The sequence below is a fragment of the Pleuronectes platessa genome, chromosome 3, assembly GCF_947347685.1.
Source record: "Pleuronectes platessa chromosome 3, fPlePla1.1, whole genome shotgun sequence".
NCBI classification, from domain to species: domain Eukaryota; kingdom Metazoa; phylum Chordata; class Actinopteri; order Pleuronectiformes; family Pleuronectidae; genus Pleuronectes; species Pleuronectes platessa.
The window spans coordinates 25,456,699-25,476,815 of NC_070628.1; the positions used below are offsets into that span (position 1 = coordinate 25,456,699).

At 42.2% G+C, this 20,117-nt stretch overlaps 1 protein-coding gene across 10 annotated transcripts; it reads right to left on the reverse strand.

Annotated features, from left to right (window-relative positions):
* Window positions 1-275: 275 nt before the first annotated feature.
* elf2b (E74-like factor 2b (ets domain transcription factor)) lies at window positions 276-19,700 on the reverse strand. Of its 10 annotated transcripts, XM_053419777.1 has the most exons (11): window positions 19,541-19,683; window positions 16,933-17,143; window positions 13,012-13,175; window positions 11,359-11,617; window positions 6,307-6,420; window positions 5,203-5,403; window positions 4,772-4,858; window positions 4,464-4,659; window positions 3,974-4,363; window positions 3,692-3,857; window positions 276-2,320 (listed from the first exon to the last, which is right to left on the reverse strand). In XM_053419777.1, exons 3-11 carry the CDS (start codon window positions 13,084-13,086, stop codon window positions 1,742-1,744), a joined length of 2,067 nt encoding a protein of 688 aa, XP_053275752.1. In that variant the 5' UTR covers window positions 13,087-13,175; window positions 16,933-17,143; window positions 19,541-19,683; the 3' UTR covers window positions 276-1,741. The 10 variants fall into 10 exon arrangements, with proteins under 10 accessions (XP_053275752.1, XP_053275756.1, XP_053275755.1 ...); XM_053419781.1 differs by lacking the exon at window positions 16,933-17,143 and having other exon boundaries at window positions 4,464-4,656; window positions 11,359-11,614; window positions 19,541-19,700; XM_053419780.1 differs by lacking the exon at window positions 16,933-17,143 and having other exon boundaries at window positions 11,359-11,614; window positions 19,541-19,700.
* Window positions 19,701-20,117: the final 417 nt, after the last annotated feature.

Consider the following 20,117-nt stretch of genomic DNA (forward strand, 5'->3'; position numbering starts at 1 on the left):
CAGAGCCAGTTTGAACTCAACGTCATCATTGGTAACAAATGAGGCTACTCAGATTTGGTATTCTAAATAAATGTAGGACACTGTTCTCGTTTTACCCCGAATCACTGATATGTGCAGGTTGGGAAAGAAATAACTGTCAGAAAGAAGTTTAAAGTAACAAACATCCCATTTACAAGTCGGTCAGATGACGTCAAATACCAAGTAATAAATGTTTTGCACGCACACACACACACACACACAGCAGCTTCAGTGTGAAACCACAATAGAATAGTGTCTATTTTCAAATCTTTTTTTATATTTCAGTAAAATCTACTTTCATACACTTTGAAACAAGAGTACAACAAAATAGAATATACTTCAAATGTTGAATATACAAACAGTTCAGTCTGAAAACAAACATCTTTCTATCGTCCCTCCCTTCAGATAAAAAAAAGAAGTAATGAAATGTTAAGCCAAAATGGCCAAGACTCTATCATCTGTTTTACAGGTGAAGTAAAGTGACCTGGGATCTACAGTGGTTTCATTGTTAAAGCAAAGATTTTGCATAAACTTTTTTGAATGCCTCTTTTTTTAAAGTAAAATAGTTTCATAACTCAGAGATTACATATATCGATATTACTTTTTGGTTTCTTTATTCTTTCCAAGACATGGCAGTAAGCACCTGCTCTTAGTCACATTCTTTGCATTTCAATGCAGCCAATCAGTGTCGGGTTGGGATGAGGAGAGTGAACGAAAAACTGATTTTAAGAATTGAGACCAAGATCCTTTTAGTCGGATACAGGATTAATTCAAGACTACAGATTTTCCTGGGCGCTGGAAGACACATTACAAACAATCTGATCACGTATCTACAACCTGTTATTGTTTCTTATATGAGAGTGTGGAACCGATGATAAAACAAATATTAGACCCCTCGTTTCAATAATACTGTGCTTGGTACAAGGTATCAAAACACAACCTAGTTTCTGTTTACTGTTCAAACAAAATATGAAAAAAGAAAATTTGAAATTAAATCTAAGGCTGTTCTGTTAACTTCTGCTCCGTAAACTGTATAGTAGATATATATATATAAATATGTACATACACAACCATGGTCTGCTGATAATTGTCTCTGTGAGGGCTTCTCTCAGCACCTCTCTCACTAGTGTAGCACCACAAACACTCGATGCACAGTGATGGAGGTTTTCAGTACAAGTTGCTGGTTTTAACATCTGTGGAGGAAAAAATAGGAAACCAATGTCTACAGAAGTTTCATTATAGCCTCCACATTTTGTTTTCTTCTTCTTTGATAGTTCACATTATGCTCGGTTGTAATTATTTGCCTCGTTTTGTAGTGTTTGCTTTTTCTTCTTTAATATTTTCAAAGTGTTTTCCAAATTTGAGTCAGTGATGATGATCCATTTAGAAGGCGTACATTGTAGTGATCAAGGTTGGTCCCTTAACCGTTCCCAACAACTCCCTTTTAAAGTCTTTGTGTATTCCTATGTTGAAGGATCCAGTTAAAGTTCCGAACACAACGCTCCTAGGGGGGTGCCGGCGTGATTTGTGAAGAGACAGACGTAGTTCCGTTTCAGTCTGAGGCAGCATCAGGGAAGAATTGAAGACAGTTTGAGGACTTAAAAACAGGCCCTCAGACGTCTTTTTAGTCTCTGAGACTGCTGCTGGTTATCACAAGAGTAAAAATGACTTCAGACATTTACAAACTACCCCTCTCTGGCAGAGATGGGTGCTGGGAAATGTTTCAACACTCAGGCTCTTCTGTCTTGACGGTCACATCGGGGCTTTGCAGGTTGATGACCACCTCAGCGTCCACCTCAGAATGCTGGACACTCTGTTGGACGGCTGCCGTCATTGGCACCTGCAGCGTCTGCACCCCGGCAGCCCTCAGCTTCTCCAACGCAACTCCTCTCGTCCCTCCTAACACCAGCTCTGAGCCGTTAATGACACCGCTGAGGATGTGAGGCTGTGCAGTCATCGTATGGTTGGCTGACGTCACTGTCACCGTCCCCGCCCTGCCTGCGATGCTCCCCGGCTGCGACACCACTAGAGTCTGTTGTGTCTGCGTTGGCATGGTGAGTCTCATCACTTGCGTTCCCGGTGCAACGTTGACAGGAGCCAGGGCCCGAACGGTCAGGGGACTGCCGAGGAGGCTGATGCCCGCTGAGGATCCTCCGATGCCGGCCTTGTTAGTGCCGGTCTGGAGCTGACACTGGGCTAACTGGTGTGCTGGGATTGTGATGATCTTGGCGAGCTGGACGGTGATCTTGTCTCCGTTCTCTGCTGTGGCTGGGACCATGGTGGGGATTGTCTGTATCATAACCTACACAAAAAAAAGTCATACATCTTAAATATAAAGAGATAAATGAAATATAAGAATTTTCAACCGGGGTCAGCCGAAAAATGGAATCTTGCCTGGCTGTCCCTCTAGTGTTATGTTGACTGAATAACAGTTCTTCCCTTTGAGTAAGACAACTTATATCACTTAAATTTCATTTTAGACAATTATTTTCAATGTACGTTCTATTTGTGCACCTGTTTTCCAATCTTGTGTACACCCCGAAATTTAATAAATGTAAGAATTCAAGATCTTGATAGTATCCAAAATATGATTTGAAAGATGAATCTACACTTATTTACTATCGTATCATGCATTTAATATTACTCAGCAGTATATAACATTAACTCCGAAGTGTATATTTCATTAAATTAATGTGACTTGGACCACGAAAGCTGCATTAAAAGGCTGTTTGAACAAAACAAACATTCTCTGATAAAACCTATATCTGAAAACTATGAGACAAAGTGTTTCCTCCCTGCTGTGGTGAGAAGTGCAGATACTCTGCTTCAGGGGCGTCGTTAGGCCTGTTTTAGGGGGGCTGAAGCCCTGGAGCACTAGGACCTTGGGGAGTCTGCATCGCTGCTGCGCTGGCTTTCTCACTCTGCCAAGTAACGTCTCTCATCAAGACAGCAGGATTACAGCCAAGTAGTTTAGCTCATAGTAAATGATGCACGGAGTGAAATTGTAAGTACAGGTAGTTACAGAATGTGACTATCTGTAGTTGTTAACGATTGTTACATGCTTAAATTTAGGTTTACTTGAGGCAAATGAAAGGGAATATTTTAATGAGCTATGTTAACACTAAGCTAGCTAGCTAGCTATTTTGTTAGAAAATGTCTCCAGTGAGCGAGAGTGTGAACATAATATAATATATAACATAACATAATACAACAAATAAACAACTCAGAAGTTGACACTGGCAGGTCCATTCTCCATCCATTGTGTGTGGTCCCTTTAAGAATTAGGATTTGGGATTGACGCGGATATGAAAACTACTATATCCGTCTTTCCTTTACAAGCAGGAAAATTATTTCTCTCTATTTGAGAAATGTTCACATTTGTGTTGTCAAATTTCACAATGACCCTGAAATTCTGTCTCTTCTGTTATCTCATACTGAATCAATGCAAGCAAAGATACAGAGAAAAATCACACTCTTTCTGATTGAACCAATCTATGAACTGTCTGAAACAATTGATATCCGCAGCCCCAAATGAGCCCCCAAAAAATTGCCCGCGCAAACATTACGCATCCTTAGGGGCTAAGCCCCCCTTTCTTTCAATCCTAGAAACGCCCCTGCTCTGCTGTAATGTGTTTAAATGTTTAAAAGCAAATCAGATTCCATGTGTACAAACCTTCTGTTGGGAGTTGGTGTTCCCAGTGTTGGTGAGGAGCGTGGTGTGGCCGACAGCCCCTGTGGGTCCTGTGTGTCCCGCCTGCTGTTGTACAGCCACGGTAGAGATCTTCTGACCCAGGGATGTTGTCATGACTACAGGCACCTGCATGGCCACCCGCACCGTCCTGCAGACAAGAGGTAAGAGGGCACAAAGAGTCAAAAGCTAGTATTTGGTGTTAGGGAGAAACAGATACATTTGTATCTGCGCTCCTGAAGGTCGACATCTCTGCAGGAGTCTAACCTGGGCCCCGTGGCATTAGGGATGATCGTTGCATGAGAGTGCTGGGTCTGTCTCCCATCTGTTGCTGCAGTAAGCGACAATATACGCGCACCACCGGCCATGTTCTTGCTCCCCATGGGGACAGGAGCTTGGACCACGTTGGCTCTGTTCCCGGTCCGCAGGATGTTGGGCTTCTTGGAGGACGATAGCTCGGTCACCTGGAGCAGCATGTCTGATGGTGGAGGCACGCGCTCATAGGATGTAGCGGTGTCTGAGCCGATGAGATCATCAGGGACGGACATGTCTGTCATGTCATCATCAATGATGACAATGTTTTTGGGCATCTCTTTGAACTGGTAGACCAGCCGCTGGCCCTCTACTTTGGCAAGGATGCCACGCTGGTAGTAATATCTGAAGAAAAAAGGTTTATCAGACTTTATGATACTACGTCCATCAAACAGAAAATAAGAGAAAATGGTGTGAAATCTCCCTCAATCACACACACACTCACCTGAGAGCCCGGCCCATGGTCTCATAGTTCATGTCTGGCTTGTTCTTGTGTTTGCCCCACAGCTTGGACACAGCCTTTGAGTCGACCAGCTTGAAGATGCCCTTCTCCCTCTGTGTCCACTTGATATACCTGGGACATGTGTTCTTGTCCTGGAGGAGATCCAGTAGAAACTCCCAAAGGTAGGTGGTACTGCCTGCTGGAAATCATAGTCAATTTAGTGCACTTATTAATGCAAATTTTGGACTGCCTTCTTATTGGGCACCTTAGGTCTTAATTGGCCAGAAATGTCCAAAGAAACTGTGAGATACCTTTCCCTTCTCTTGGTTTCTTCTTGATGCCGAGGTCTGGCGAACCGTTGGAAACAGCCGAATGATGCGTCTTTGGCTTCCGTCCAGCTACAAAGGAAACAGTTTAACATTTAACATCAGTAGACCCAGATATGTCTGACCTATGATGCTCAGTTGAGACCCAACAATCAAAGGTCCTCCTCTAGATGGTGTTCTTGGATTTCAACTTTCAGACTCATTTATGGCAGAAGATAAGGTCTTGGCTTAATGTCTGTGGCCTGGAATTTGAAGTCAACTTTATCAGGGAACACATTTGTTCCCCATTAATAAAAACAAATGTTATTCCCTTTTTCCAAAGCTTGAGCCCCATTCTGCCCAAAGCCTTTTCCACAAATACTGAAGACTCCCTTCAAAAATGAACTTTGACAAGACTGCAAGATGTTTTTCTCTACCTCTTCTCTTTCTGACAGGCTCGTGATCAGGTTCTGGATCTTCCAGCATCGTCCCAATCTCCTCTTCGTCGTCCTCCTCCTCCTCCTCCTCCTCACAGCAATCCTCAGTCGAGATCTCCACCTCTGTGTCTGCTATCATGTCGGGACGCATGGCAGCGTGGAGCAAATCCGGTGTCACGATGCATGGGGAGAAAAAGGCTTCTGGGTGGAGGACAGAAGAAAGGTTTGAATTGAAGCTGCATCATTAAGTTTGATTTCTTCATAGGAAAAGCAGAAGGTTTAAATGTGTATTTCACAGCTGATATATAATATATTGGGTATTTACTCTTTATAGAATTCAAGTTGGAAAGAATTTGACATGACATGCAATTTGTTTGCACAAGTCAGATGAGAATGAACACATGACTCCGATTGTCTGTGGTGCCTCCTCTGCTGCCTCACTTGGGTGGAAATCAAACCGGTGAGCCCACAGATTTAATTACATAGCCGGTAAACAACCTCACCTTTGTTTGGATCGTATAAAATATTTTCACATGTCGCTTCTTAGATGCGTTAGTGTCAAGATCATCTGCTCAGGACATTCTCCATTTTTGTAGTAAAACAATGGTACATAACTGACTTACTTAACTGTTAGATAAAGAGACCAATAAGCTGACAGTGAGCGCCCTCTAGTGGATCATGATGCTTTCTATATTTTTAAATGGAACAGATCATTACAGGTAAAATAAGAAGGTTTCCCCCTACGTACAAGTGAAGGTTTGAATTTTGAATAAAAAGTGACAGTCCTAATAAAAAACAAGGATCTACTTCAGTAGCTAATACTCATATTATTTGGGATCTAATAATACTCAAAGTAATACTCAAAGTCCAGCGATCTTTTGAGTTTTAATAATCATCGAAGTAGGAATACCATAAATTGTTTAAACCATGGCAAAGATGAAATGGGAGCAAAAACCTCTTTGACCAACCAACACTTCACTCTTTACCCACAATAAAAGTATATTGCCTTATTTAAGAGACATAACAGACATCAGCTGTAAGTGTAGTTTGTTCTTAATTGTGTGAACCCTTGTGTTCTCCTGTTTATCAGCTTGTGTGTGTTACCTGGACTACGGCCCTCTCTGAGGCTGGAAGGTGAATCCATGCGTAGCAGAGCCTCGGCAGCCTCGATGGTCTTGTCAGAGCAGTACACATTAGTGCCATGGACAGAAGCCTCCACTGAAACACACACAAACACACATAGAATCAATTAGCAACCTTTTAAATAATCCTGTGTCCAGGGTCTTGCACAGAGAAGCTTCATACTTAAATGTGTTATCATGTTAAAGGTCACAGTCTATGTTTACCTGTATGTTTTGACTGTTTCATTTCGCATTAGTCAACTCTTGAATGCATCATAAATGCAATGCTGCAAAACCAAATGCAACTACATGGCGCCCCCTAGTGAAAAAACTATTGCTGGGTGGATACTGCTAAAATATTTTCAGTAGTCAACTTTCACACCCTAGGACTTGATTAAAACAGAACAATGGAATGTAATTATTTTCTTCTCTTCATTTTTACCTTTGATAAACTATCTTGACAGTTTTTACCCTGCTCTGTCATTTTGTCTGAAGACGAAAGACAACAGAACAGCTTGAAAATACTGAAGATTGATAAGATGGTTAAGTAACATCAGCGGCACCTACACTTGCCCACCAGTATCTGCATGCGTGCAGTTAAAAACCCTGAGGCACCCTGGGAAGGAGCCCTGGGCACCTGCTGTTGTTGTCAATCACCGGTGGGAAACACGAGAATCTCCACCAGCCTGCCCTGTCCATGTTTGGCTATCTCACTGAGGCAACAGGCACTGCATTGGGGAGAGTCGGGCTATCTTTAGATGGTCTCACTTAATTCAGTTCCTCTCACAAACAAACAGGACATACTGGCAGCGATCACGGCAGAGACCCTATAGCAAGCTGGGCTGCCCTTGAAAACACTGCTCTGTAATAAGACCCCCAAAAGGTGGGAGGTCACAGAGCTGCAGCTGCAGCCTGACCTACATAAACACATATAGTTGTAGTTTCAAGTCTGTCTATAGTGTGAGGAGTTGGATTTACACTTAATTATTTATTCAATAATTAAGTAATAATAATAAATGAAAAGAAAACATTGAGAATTTTGCAAAAGATAAGCATTGAGTGTGTGTGTGTAAGCGTAAGGATACTTAAGTAAATTCACAAGATGTATATTATGTAGCTATACTACACTGTAGAAGCGCCAAGAATAGCAGCAAGTCCGACAGAAAGTAGTGCTGCCTCTGATGACTTCCGTGTTTACACTCCTCATCCTTTCCCTCCAGTTCTCTTCGAAGAAGATCACAAATCCTCCCGTCACTCAACAGCCGCAGCGCCTCCTATTGGCTCTTCTCCGATTGACAGCCGCCCCCCGTTGAAATCTCATTGGACCCCAGCTTGCGTTTTAAACCACCCCGTCTGATATTGGACCAACGGGAGGGTCGATGAAAAGCACACCCCGCCCCTTGCATAAACAATGCTTCCGCCATCGAAATGAGACAAAATACTTTGAGTATAACGATTAAAACAGGAGAGGGAAGTTAGAAGGCGTCTTTCTGACACATTAGACATTCAAACACGCATCAAATCAGACAAAAAAGTGTTAATGTGGGTCAACGTGGTCGAACGGACAAGCCGCACTAGAAACAAGTAGAGGGAAGAAAGCGAGTGAGCCAGGCCGTCCCACGCTTCAGTCTCACACACGATAACGGAAATCATCAGACGTCCGACTCACAACCTTCCACTCGACACGTGTTAGCAGGAGCTCAACAACCAACAATATCACAAAACCACACATTTGATCCTGATATTTAGGTGCAATGTACTGTTCTATTACTGCACAATATTCCTACAAACTGCCCAAACTAGAGCCAGCAACTGTTACACACTCATCACACAGCTCCACCACAAAGCTGACAGAGGTTCTGTGTGATGTTGTGTAACAGGTTAGTGTCAGTGAAAATAAACCCACATGTCCTTCCGACTCAGACAGCGTGGCAAAGACGTAGGGAAGAAAACATCTCTACACTTCCTGGTTGTGCAGAGCCGACGTGCAGACCGTTATTCTACATCTCACTGCGCGGAGAAGGGCCTGCTCCACCGTGCAAAACACGCATGGTGCACACATCCGAGTCTCCGTGCACACTGAGCAAGTTTCACGTCTTAAACCGGGCTCACACATCGTGTAGCAACGCCATGCAGGTTGCTACCAAGGTGATCACTTCCTGATTGCCCTCCATTACTTCAGCGCGCTCCTCCGCGCACTGAGGCGCAGCGCCCGGCTTACAAACGCGAGCCGCGCATTCGCGGCAGCTCCAGCGTCCCGGTTAGAACAACACAAAGTTACGTTACCGGCTCTGATGAGTAGATCGAGCTGGTTTGCATGTCCCTCATGCTGCGAAGTCGCCATGTTTTCCCCTTGCTGCAGATTCACATTGACTTCTCACTGAATTGTATGGGAAGCCAGCTAGCTCGGATCACTCCGCCGTCAATGGGAAATCTAGTCGATTTCCCCGAGACGCGTTACAGCGTCCGAGATGTATCCCTCCGCCGACACAGGAAATCCTTCCTTCGCCCTCCCTCACTTGCGTAATGACTACGTCACACACAGCTGCACAGCGATAACTTCATTGAAATGAACACACTGGACGAACAAATCCACTTATTACACAACAAAGCTGCAGTTTGTACAACGAAGTGATTGTTGTAAACAACACAATGCATCTAAACCACAACTTTCCTTAACAGTGAACAACAATCCTGTCCTTGAAACCGCTGTGACTACCGGTGTTTGTTGCTGTCCATAAACTACGGAATAGCATCATTCACTTCTTAGCTGGTTTGATCTAGGTCATTTGATACAAGTCAAATTCTCTCCTACAAATTCACACATTCATCAGTTACAGACACATCATGTCCGTAATTCGGATTTCTTCTTTTGAAGAGTGGAAAGTAACATTTTAATCTCAATAAAATTATTATAAATCCACGGTAATTGAATGCATGTGTGTTTACAGTATAAAATATTTATAACAATTATAACTTCAGTTCTGAGGCGACATAACTATTACCTAAACAGAATCATAAAAGATGAGTCAAACTCATTTTAGTTGACAACTAATCAGGACTATTTCCAACTATTGTGCACATGCTGCAAGTTGTGTAGTGGAAAAGCATTCTTTTTGTGATCTCTGCACATCTTTAGTAAAATGGCCCTGTCTTTTGTCTCATTGGGACTTCACACACACAATGTTATGGAGTTTACCAAAAGACAGAAATTATATATCTACAGAGGGTCATCTTAAACTCTTAAACACTAAGTCCTTTTCAAGTGATGGTCACAATCCATGTTGGTGTGTGCCAGAATTTTTCAGTCTTACTCCGTCAAATTAAATCACTTTATCCTTGCGCTTGAAACAGCACATTTTTAAATTAGAAAACCAGGCGTCAAAATAAACTATATGGGTAAAACCAGTTTTTCTATATTTCTGAAATTCAAGCAGGCAGAATGTGCAAAATGCACTTTCAAGTGATGCAAGATCGTTTACTGTTACTTTGATCAATTATAGATCCTGCTTAGAAATGCTTTTTATTTAGATTTTGTGCAAATGGTTGGAGATGTTATTTAAGATAATGTGAATGAGTACAGCACAAGTACTCATGAGTTTTAAATTATATTAACTTTGTATTCAATATGTTTCATAATTACTGCACTGGACTGAACAATAGTCTCTGTTAATAGGGGATTAATAGATGATTACTGAGCAATGCTGGACACCTCAACTGTACATGAAGTAGTGACTGTTCTAAAATATCCACAAGGTGGCAGCATGAGGACACAAACCTCTGTAGACCAGATTGTGTCACTAGTGTTTACAGCCAAATCAGAAAAGTAGTTCCGCTCAACCCGCAATAAATAAAAAAACACTTTCTAAGCTTGAATTAATAAACCAATGTGTGGGCCTTGGATTGGGATTCAAGTGAATGTACAACATGTCAATATGTCCTTAAAACTCTATAATGCAACAAAAAACTTTTATGTGTATGCCTAAAAAGTTTTGAAGTCAGGGGTGAGGAGACAGAAAAACCAAAGATGTACAAAAAGCCACAAAATAAAGGTGCAATCACAACACAAAAAACGTTTTTCAAAAATTATGTTGGACAGAGTGACACAAAGATTGGGTACGTTTTTCCTGGGTGGATTAAGTACCAGGACATAGTCAGGGTAAAATTAATTACATTTTATCTTATCAGTCAACATTACTGAGTCTAAAGCCATTTTCAGACATGAACTCCGGAGAATGTTGGCAAAATTAGGTCCAGAGTTTCGCCGCAGCTCCCTTTTCATATAGGAACAAAGTAGTAGGAGATTCTTCGCTCCGACTGGTTCAAAAACAAGACTGAAATCTTTGGCCCGTTCAGATGAGGAGTGGCACAGCAGACAGAGGCAGGATGTAACTCAATTGTGGTGTTGAGATCATGTGTTTTTGTTTATAGCATATCGACAAGGGCGTGCCCTTATCACCAAAAGCTCTCTTGACATCTTGGTCTGTGTCATCTATGTGTGTGGCACCATTTTTCATCCTGAGATATTCGTTTACTTTTTATTATTTTTATTTTTGGGTGTGACGTCTGGTGGAAACATCATCAACACGCCCACTCGCTCACAGTATATCCTGTGGTGGATCTCCTGCTGTGTTCTCTCACCAGCTCATTTAGACGTTCTCCACAGTTTTTACCGGGGGGGCTGGCCGGAGAAACTCAGGAGAGAGTCCTCTCACTTCTACATTTGTATTCTCACATACAGCCCCTCCAGAGGAAGATTGTCTGGGGTTCAGTGCATGTCTGAATGCAGCTGACTGGCAGTAGCACCAGCTGAAAATATATAAAATAATTTGTATAAACGTGAAGGAAGCCAGGGCTCGTAATGGCAAGATCAGAATGTTGGTTTTAAAATTAATTGATTAATTAATCATGTTAAAGGATAAATCTGACTGTATGATAGTCATCCTGCACTGTAACATAAAAGTAGAAAAAGGGAAGATTGTGAAGTTGGCATTAAATCCAGTTTCTGATCAAAACAAAGGTATTTATTCCTCACCTGCCTCCCCTTCTGTCTCCACCTCCTGCTCCTCGCCCACTTCCTGCATCAGGTACACCTCGTCATTATACACAACCAACTGAGCTGAGTAACGTTGCTCCTCCACCAGGCTGGCACCAGGCACCTCCTCCACTATGACTGCTGGGTAGTCCTCAGCCTCCTCTCTGTCCTGTACCTCTTCATAGGCCTCCTCAGCTTCACATTCTGCTTCCACCTCTCCTTCCAGCTCCACATCCTCCACCTCACACTCTCCATCCTGCTGGAATAGTCAAGAACACGTTTACCATCTATGTCGATTAGGAAAAAATTAGGTCAGAAATGAGAAAAGAAGGCAGAGTGAGGTTATAACCATATTACTACCTTTTCATTTGAAAATGCATTGACTCTGCTAAGAATATACCTGGCGTCCAAACTCTTTCTGAGTTATAGAGCAAATAATAACAGAGGTTTGCAGACACTGCTGGCCCAGTTTTGACTGGAAAACTTGCATGTTGATGTCATTGATTATGTAGACCTAGTATGGTTGAGCAATAGTTGGGCCTACATGTGTAGCCAAAGCCTTTGATCACATGTCTCCTTTGCAGAGGTGTAAAGTAACGAATTACATTTACTCACGTTACTGTAATTGAGTAGTTTTTTTGTGTACTTTGTAATTTTTTGAGTATCTTTTGAAATGGGTAATTTTACTTTTACTTAAGTAGATTTTGACTGAAGTATTGCACATTGGAAATTAAATTACATCCGTTACGGAGTAAAAAAAACAGTTCAAGGCGCAAGGCAATTCTCACTGCAGTGGTAGATGCTGCATAGAGTGCATGACGTTCCCTTACGTGCACGTTCAACATATGAAAACTTATCGTAAAGTTCACTGTTCAAGAAAAATATGCGCGACATGCAGAACACTTCACAGGGAGCCACTGCAGAGCGGCTGCATTGCACATATATTTGTAAAGATTCTCCTTTAATTAAAAATAACTGTTTTTGGATTGGATTTATGAACCCTTGTACTTTTTTGCACTGTATAGGAGCGGCCCCCATCAAGTTGTTGGAAGTAACTTTTACTTAAAGTACATTTTAAATGATCTACTTTTTACTTTTACTTGAGTAGATTTTTAGATGGGTACTTTTACTTGTACTTGAGTAAAATTTCATCAAAGTAAAAGGTACTTTTACTTGAGTACAATATTTCAGTACTTTTTACACCTCTGCTCCTTTGTCCTGAAGACGAAGGAAAGCTTCCAGAACTCAGTCTCTCAGGGTCCTTCATCTTCCCACTTGGTGTGAAAATGCCCCTGGACCCAACTTCTGGCTACTATTGATCATATGATATTGTGTGCCTCAGGACCTCCTCTCTCCCCTCCTGGCCAGACATTCTCCCCACCCAAGCTCTTCCAACCTCCAAGCAGGCCTGCCTGAAGCTAACTGCTACAGAAAGGCAGCGACGCGAGAGCCTGCCTAAGTACACAAAGTCTTCCCAGCCAAACAACAACAGCAGGTCCGCAAGGCCACTTCACTGGATTTCCTACTGCACATCAAAAGGGACCTTTCCCCCTCTTTCAAGGACTGGTAAGTCGTTTTCTGTTTGGACAGAGACTGTTTTAGTTTGGAAACGCAGTGTAGCCTTAATTCTGCTTGTGTCTGTGTCAAACCCACCTGCAGAGTGTCCTCTTCAGCTGTGACATACTCCACCACTGTCCCACCAGTGTCGACCAGCACCACTGAGGTCATGACTCATGCTCCTGTGGGGTTACACAGCCAGTGATTTGCCACAGCTCCTACAGTCTGGTGGGCTTTACCTATGTGGTGAACAACAGCCCCTAGAAAGATGAGAAGAGACTTTGATGAACAAAATGACAAACGTTTGGCCGTTATACCTTCATAACCTGTGATAAGATCTCACTTCCCTGCTCTGTATCCAAATAAACACACGTAAATCACTGCTGTATGAAAATACAAAATGTGTTTTCACCGGTCCAACTATGACAGACAGGTTTATTGTGTATTGTTTATGTGTTTGGGTTAGTGTATGTGTGAGGGAGGGAGAGTCTGACCGTGGTCAGAGTGACGTGATGATGATTGTTCCACCAGGTATGAAGAGCGTCTCTGTAATGCAGCAATGTCAAAAGTGAGTTGAGCTGAAGTCTCCCTATTCGCCTGTTCACTGAGTTCAGAACAGTTTCAGAGTTGCTGATGTGTAGCCGACAGTATTTTAAATCCTCTTATGCAGAAAATGTCTATGAGGGTACCAAATAATTTAACCTTTTTGGGAACTTTCTGCGAATAATTGAAGCATATTGATAACTAGTATTTAACAATTTTTAGTTTATTTAGGTTTTTACATTAGTTGAATATGGGCACAATAGCTGATAGGCAAACATAAATTAAATGGATTTATTGTATATATAAAATAAAAATGGACAGGTGAAGCCTGTGGGCAAGTTATGTAACCAGTGTGTGTGACTGAACATCATTTAAAACTACCTCAACTACCCTAACCCTTAATCTAACCATGGGGTTATTTAAGTATCGGCATATCTTGTAATGCAACCAAAATGTAACTACATGTACTCCTTCTTTTCTGACTGTTATCCAGAGCCTCATTATGGGCCTGGGATCTCCTGCATCTCAACCCACAGGAAGTGTCTGTCTGCTGTTAAGTCTACAGCATGATGTAGACTTGCGCTCCACCTACTCTGACTTTGCTTGGTTTTTAAAGGGCCGTCTTTGCCACTGACCTACTGAGATTTGATGCGCTGTTCCAGTGGTGAGGTGACAGCTTTCAAAATGAAGTTAAATAAAATACAATACAATTTAAGGTGTCAGTAAACATGTGTGAAACCCTTTTCTCCCAAACCTATGTGCTACATCATAAGTGGCGGCCCACTAAATGTCTCTGTTTCTTTTTTGTATCTTCATACAGCTACTTCCATCACTTGTCATGTAGAAAATAAAATAAACCATGACATCTCTCTGCCCTCTGGATAACCACAGGCTTTCACTCTGGCCTCAATTGGCTGATAAGAACAGCAAACACTTTGCCTTTACACAATTGAAGCATACTGGGCCATTCCTTTACCTTATTCAACATTAACAAGTTGTAAAACTGAAAAAATAAAATTCTCATATCCTCCTTTTTAACCAGAGCACATCTTCCCACTTGTTTGGCTCGGGGTGGCCAGCCTCTGCGTAAAGATAATCTTCCACAAAAAATTCTTTAAATTCCTCTGCAGGCACAAGGATCAGGATTAGGGGGGACACATTCTCACTAACAGTTCAGTTTCTCAAACTTTTTCAAACCAAAAGTTATACCATAATCCTAAATACCCAGAGCATAATATAAATGTATGCATGGTCCCTGGCATCTTGCTTCTTCAAACTTGGCAAAAGATTTTACTTGGACTCAAGATTAAACTGGTTAGATTTTGGCAGTCAAAAGGTCAAGGTCACTGTGATCTCACTGAATACATTTTTGGAAATAACTCAAGAATGAAATGAAATCTAATAACAAAAATCTAATAATGATAAAAAAAAAATCATACCTTTCATAAAATATATTCTGGGTATTGACTGTATATGTTATACGAGTCTGAACAGACCTGGATGTAAACTGCAATATGACTGTATGGTGAAGGCGAGGCAGTAATTGCACTTAGTTTTCTATAAACCTTCTTAAGCAGCCTGAACATGCAGCGTCCTTCGACGTGGTGTTTATGAGCACAAGCTCAGTTACTTAACCCCTGCATAATGGATGAACCATGCTGTGCCAGTGCTCCCTTTGCTACTGAGACCATCATGCTATCGGCTCGGATGGAAACCCTCTGGTCAATTATTTAAACCCATGCAGCCGGCGCTCATCTACAGAGCTGTACATACTGTTTATGTGGGAGCATCCCAGAAAATCTGAATGGTACCGGTTGACAAAAGTTAAATGATCAAGACCACATACCAACTCACTCTAATTTATGTTTCTTCTCATCTCACATTCAAACTATTTTTAGAAAATATTTCAAGCTTCCTGTTGTTTCATGGTCTTTGCTCCCTGGCACAGAAACAATCTAACCAAATAAAAGTAAGGACATGTGCTGCACATTGGATATTTTTCTGTAAAACTGACAGAAGTTATTAAGTTTGCTCATAGAAGAGTAAGAGATCGTGACACACTGGGTTTTTATAATCTATGCAGCAGATGTAACTCAGTTCATTAATCGGACAGAGATTGAGTGAAAGGGAGAGTGCAGAGTCCTGTATGCAGTGCCTGTACTGTATGTGTGTTCCCTTGGTCAACAGTGATAGGGCATTGTAACAGTTTGCTTTACTAGACACTTCATTAGAGTCACAGGTGGGGAACATCGAGCCGATGATACAATTCATGAATACAGAAAAGCTACTCAGCAGTACAACTACTTCTCATGACATTTTTTCTAATGTGATAAAAGAAAATAACATGAGATGGTAGACTAGCATGTGCGTTACTGCTGCCCCTTGCACACTGTCAAGAAAAGCAGATGCAGAATGTTGCAGTTTACAAGCAGAAGACAAGTCAGTGTGCTTAATTTACAGTCATAGAGATGAAAAGGGGAAAGTTCAGCGTCAATACAGCTGGAAACATGCAGCTAACCTGGATGAGCTGCAAGGACAAAATGCTCTTTGATAAAGTTAACAACAAAGTTTTGGTGTCCAACAGGTAGCTTCTACAACACATCATTCTAATGGAAACTATGTTACACAGGTAAGATTTGTGGTGAGTGAGCAAATAGCCTTGAAGCTTCTTCTTGCAGAACGAGCCTTGTTGCTGCTGTGGAGCTGCTCAAACTAGACAAAGTAAAATTGTTCCAGAGTGACTTAGAGATTTTGTTTGAGCAAATGTTTTGGCTAAAACCAGCAGTGAGTCACATCACCACCATCATCACTACCATATGACATTAGATAATTTCCCAGCTATTGCATCAGAGAGGTCAATGTGTTCAATAATCTAGTATGGCATGCAGTGTCACATGTAGTATGCAACACTGCAGGGAGAGTTTTGAAAAACATTTATGACATACACACAAAGCAAACACACATTCAGGTTCTTTCAGGGGTCGAGTTTCTTAAGCAGCATTTGCAGGTTGTGTTGAATCAAACGAGTATTACAGGACCTGCTGGATGACTGCGAGCACGTGGCTGCTTTGTCAAACAAAATGAACAATGAGCTTGAATGATGAGCTTGAATTAACCATTTCAACAAGCTTTCATTTTGGAAACCAGCAGCAGATATGTGTCAAAATAATTCATAATTTTCCATGTCAACTGCAATCCATCAATGTGACCTTTGTATTCCTTACAGCTAGCTCCTAGTCATGTTGGTATTCCAAGATTGCAAATGTTCAATTAGATTACATGATTGTGGATGAGGGACAGCTAGGTATCTACATATTCAGTTAACTTGGAACTTTTGAATAATAGGCTGATTCATGGTGAATCAATAACAGTCTCAATACTCAACAAGATACATCACAGTCATCCTGACGAGCACGTGTTTCACAGCAACCTCCCACAGAGCATATAAAGAAAAGGAAAAATTAACAAACTTGCCTCGGCAGAGAAAAGTCCATGTGACTACGCTGTGGTGCATCTTTAATCCACAAGGACACAGGGTATGAAGGAATGTGTGATGTTTCCTCGGCAGGCATGGTAAGAGAAAGGAACAGAACTGTTTCTCTGACTCCCTCCTACACCTCCTCTGTCTGACATCCATCCATCCATCCATCGGGCCAACCATCTCCTCTGCCTGCCTGTATGTTCCCTGGGTGGAAGAAACCTCTCAGAGCGACTCAGCACTTCTCACTCCCTGCCCTGAGCTCAGATCACATGACGAGGGCGGGACACACACAGACTCACACACAGAGTCACACACAGAGTCACATGATCTTTCAACAACAGAGCTTTTGTTCCAAGTAACTGGGGCTGCGTTGTGCCCTGCCCTCCACCAGCACACACCCATGCACACACGCTTGCACACACACACCAATGACACAAAAAGCTAATTCATTACTTGATATCTATTTAGCCCATGCACACATTTCACTCTAAGTCGGTGGTTATAGCTTTGGAGTCCTTCTATATTATTTCCCTCAGGAATCAAGATTCATAATTGTAATTCTGGTTCCTTGTGACCCCAGTTCTCTGAAGGGTTAAGGATGTGTGGTGAAAATGTTCTGGGGTTAAAACAAGGCTCATTCATCTGAAATGTTTGCTATACAATATAAACCAGACTCAGTAGAGTGCATACCTCCAACCAAGGTCCCTCATGAAACCACATTTAAATTCACTATAGTTGGATTTTTATTTGAAAGTCCTTACCCCCAAACGAACAGACTGACAAACAAACGGAGACGAAAATATCACCTGCTTGGCGTCATCATGGAAACAGCCTGGAGTAGAAGCAAACTGTACAGCCGTGCATGGTAAAATGAATATAGTATAGGTAAAATAATCTCCCTCACATCATCATTATTTATGTTGAGCCACAACTAGTGTATGAATCAGGTTTTCTTTCAATAGACATGTTATTATATATCCTCAACACACAGCACTCACATACAACCGTGTCCACCCCACAAAAACCTTCAGACCGCAGTTCAACTGTTGGATCAGACTGCAGGATATACCAGCACCAGCGGAGCAAAAGGCAGACTGGTCAATCATTCACCAGCAAAAAGCAGAGACACTACTTTACAGGTTGGGGTTGACAACCTGGTGATTTTATATTGTGGCTGAACTTGAAGACATCCTTGTTTGAAGAAATTTTTAAAGATAGCAACATTTCATTGGAACTTTGCAACATTCACAAACCAACAGAAGGATTTCCTACTAGACGATAGCTGATTTGCCAAAATACAGCATGTGTCTCTATAAAGGATCGTGATTGGCCACATCTCGGCACAGTGGCTCTCTTGATTCTCTCTGACTTCCTCCCAAAGTCCAAAGACGTATTTGGGTGAGGTTAATCAGATAGTCTTGTGCTGTTGAACTGTATTGGGTGACAGTGCGAGGAGTTCCATAGTATTTTGGGTTCATATAATAACCAAAGGATGAAGAAATTATTAGCATAAACTCTCAATATAACCCAGCACAATTTGAGCAGTCAGTAAATCAACTCCAGAGATTCAGTCAAACCTGATTATTATCCTAGGAATGGGGATTTATTTCAAACCTATTAATGGATAATTTTAATAAATAGATGTGCACTGTATGCCCTGCAGTAACCCATTTGAATTTTGGGCTCCTGTATTTTCTCAGGTATCCGGGGTACTTTTTTCATTATTGTGATTATCATAACTCAGCAGTGAAATTAGATAGTGGTTCGATAGCAGCATGCTGAACCATGAGTCAGACGACAAACAGCATGTTTTGAACAGGCACAGTACTGAACATTTAAAATACTCAAAGGCTGTACGAAAAATTCTGATTAACATTAGTATATTTTATAATCTGACATTTGTATACTAAATAATAATTAATGAAAACATGAGCATGGGAACAGTGAAGTATATATTACATCTCAAACTAGAATAAACTAGTGGATCTGCACGTCAAGCATAGAGAGGGACAAGAAGCTGTTAACAAAGTCTTAGCATGTTGACAGGCTGCCACCAGCATCCACGGCCTACTTCTCACCACCTGTTACTATATCACACAATAGCAGGCTGTCACTAGTCACTCAACGGGGCCAGTGTGGGTTCGGCTTGTTCACACTCATCTGGTCTGCTTGTGTCAACACCTGAGACACATGAAAAACAGGTAACGAGGCCAAAGGCACAATCAAAGTGGGTCCCTGGTGTAACCCCTGTGCTCCCAGCCAGTCTGTACTGGTGACACATGAACCACTGACTGTGGACACGATCCTGCTGGGAAAGACAACATGCACCCCCCCAGCCACTGTGCCCCTGGTACCTCGGCTCCTCGGTGCAGCTGAATGGTCAGCCACACTCCTGCTCCACACAGTTATTCACCTACACTGTAACCTGCTGTGCACAAGTGCTGTGGAGCGCACTTCGCACACACGAGAGAAACCGACTGTTGACATGAACTGAGCTAACGTTAGCAAGCTGATTTAGCTTTGTGAGGAAAACGATGTGTCAGAGAAAGCAACGGGTCAAACCATGTGGCTAATGTTTGCTAGTCGTGTGGCGTCACTTACCGGCTAACACCGTTAGCTCCTTCCCCAGAGCGGAAACAAAGTTAGTTCACACGGAGCAGCATGACGTTAGTGGAGGCTAATGGGAGTTTGCTCCGTGTGTGTGACATCCAGTAACCCCTCTCCTCCCCTCTCCTCCTCCCCCTCAGCGCGAGGAGTCCCCCGGCTGCTGCGTGTGTTCGGGTCGTGGAGTCCCGCTGGAGCCCGCAGGCAGACGGGCCGTGTGAAGAGCCCGGTGCTCCCGGTGCTTCATGTGGGACAGTGTGTGGAGGGGAAGCCGCAGCTCGGTGCTAATGGAGACTGACTCCGCGCGGTTCCTCCGTTTGTTCGGGCAAATCTAGTTCGTGACGTCACATCGTACCATAAACAAACAGAGCTCCACAGAGTGAGCTCCTCCATTTCACTTTCATATGTTCTATTACCAGGTTGTTTTCTAATAGACATCCATATTCACATGCATCCCATAATTGTATTTTAAAGAACAGGTTTCTAATGTTCGTGATGGTCAGAAGTTACTAGGTAAAAAAAGTCCTAACAAGCTGGTTGTAATAAGCAAATTGACAGTTAATCACAAACAAGT

Coding starts and splice junctions, on each gene's coding strand:
- elf2b (XM_053419776.1), bottom strand. CDS start 13,086: ATGACCTCAGTGGTGCTGGTCGACACTGGTGGGACAGTGGTGGAGTAT. Junction 3,858..3,973: donor CCTAATGCCACGGGGCCCAG/GTTAGACTCCTG, acceptor TCTTGTCTGCAG/GACGGTGCGGGTGGCCATGC. Junction 2,321..3,691: donor ACACCAACTCCCAACAGAAG/GTTTGTACACAT, acceptor TTTTTTGTGTAG/GTTATGATACAGACAATCCC.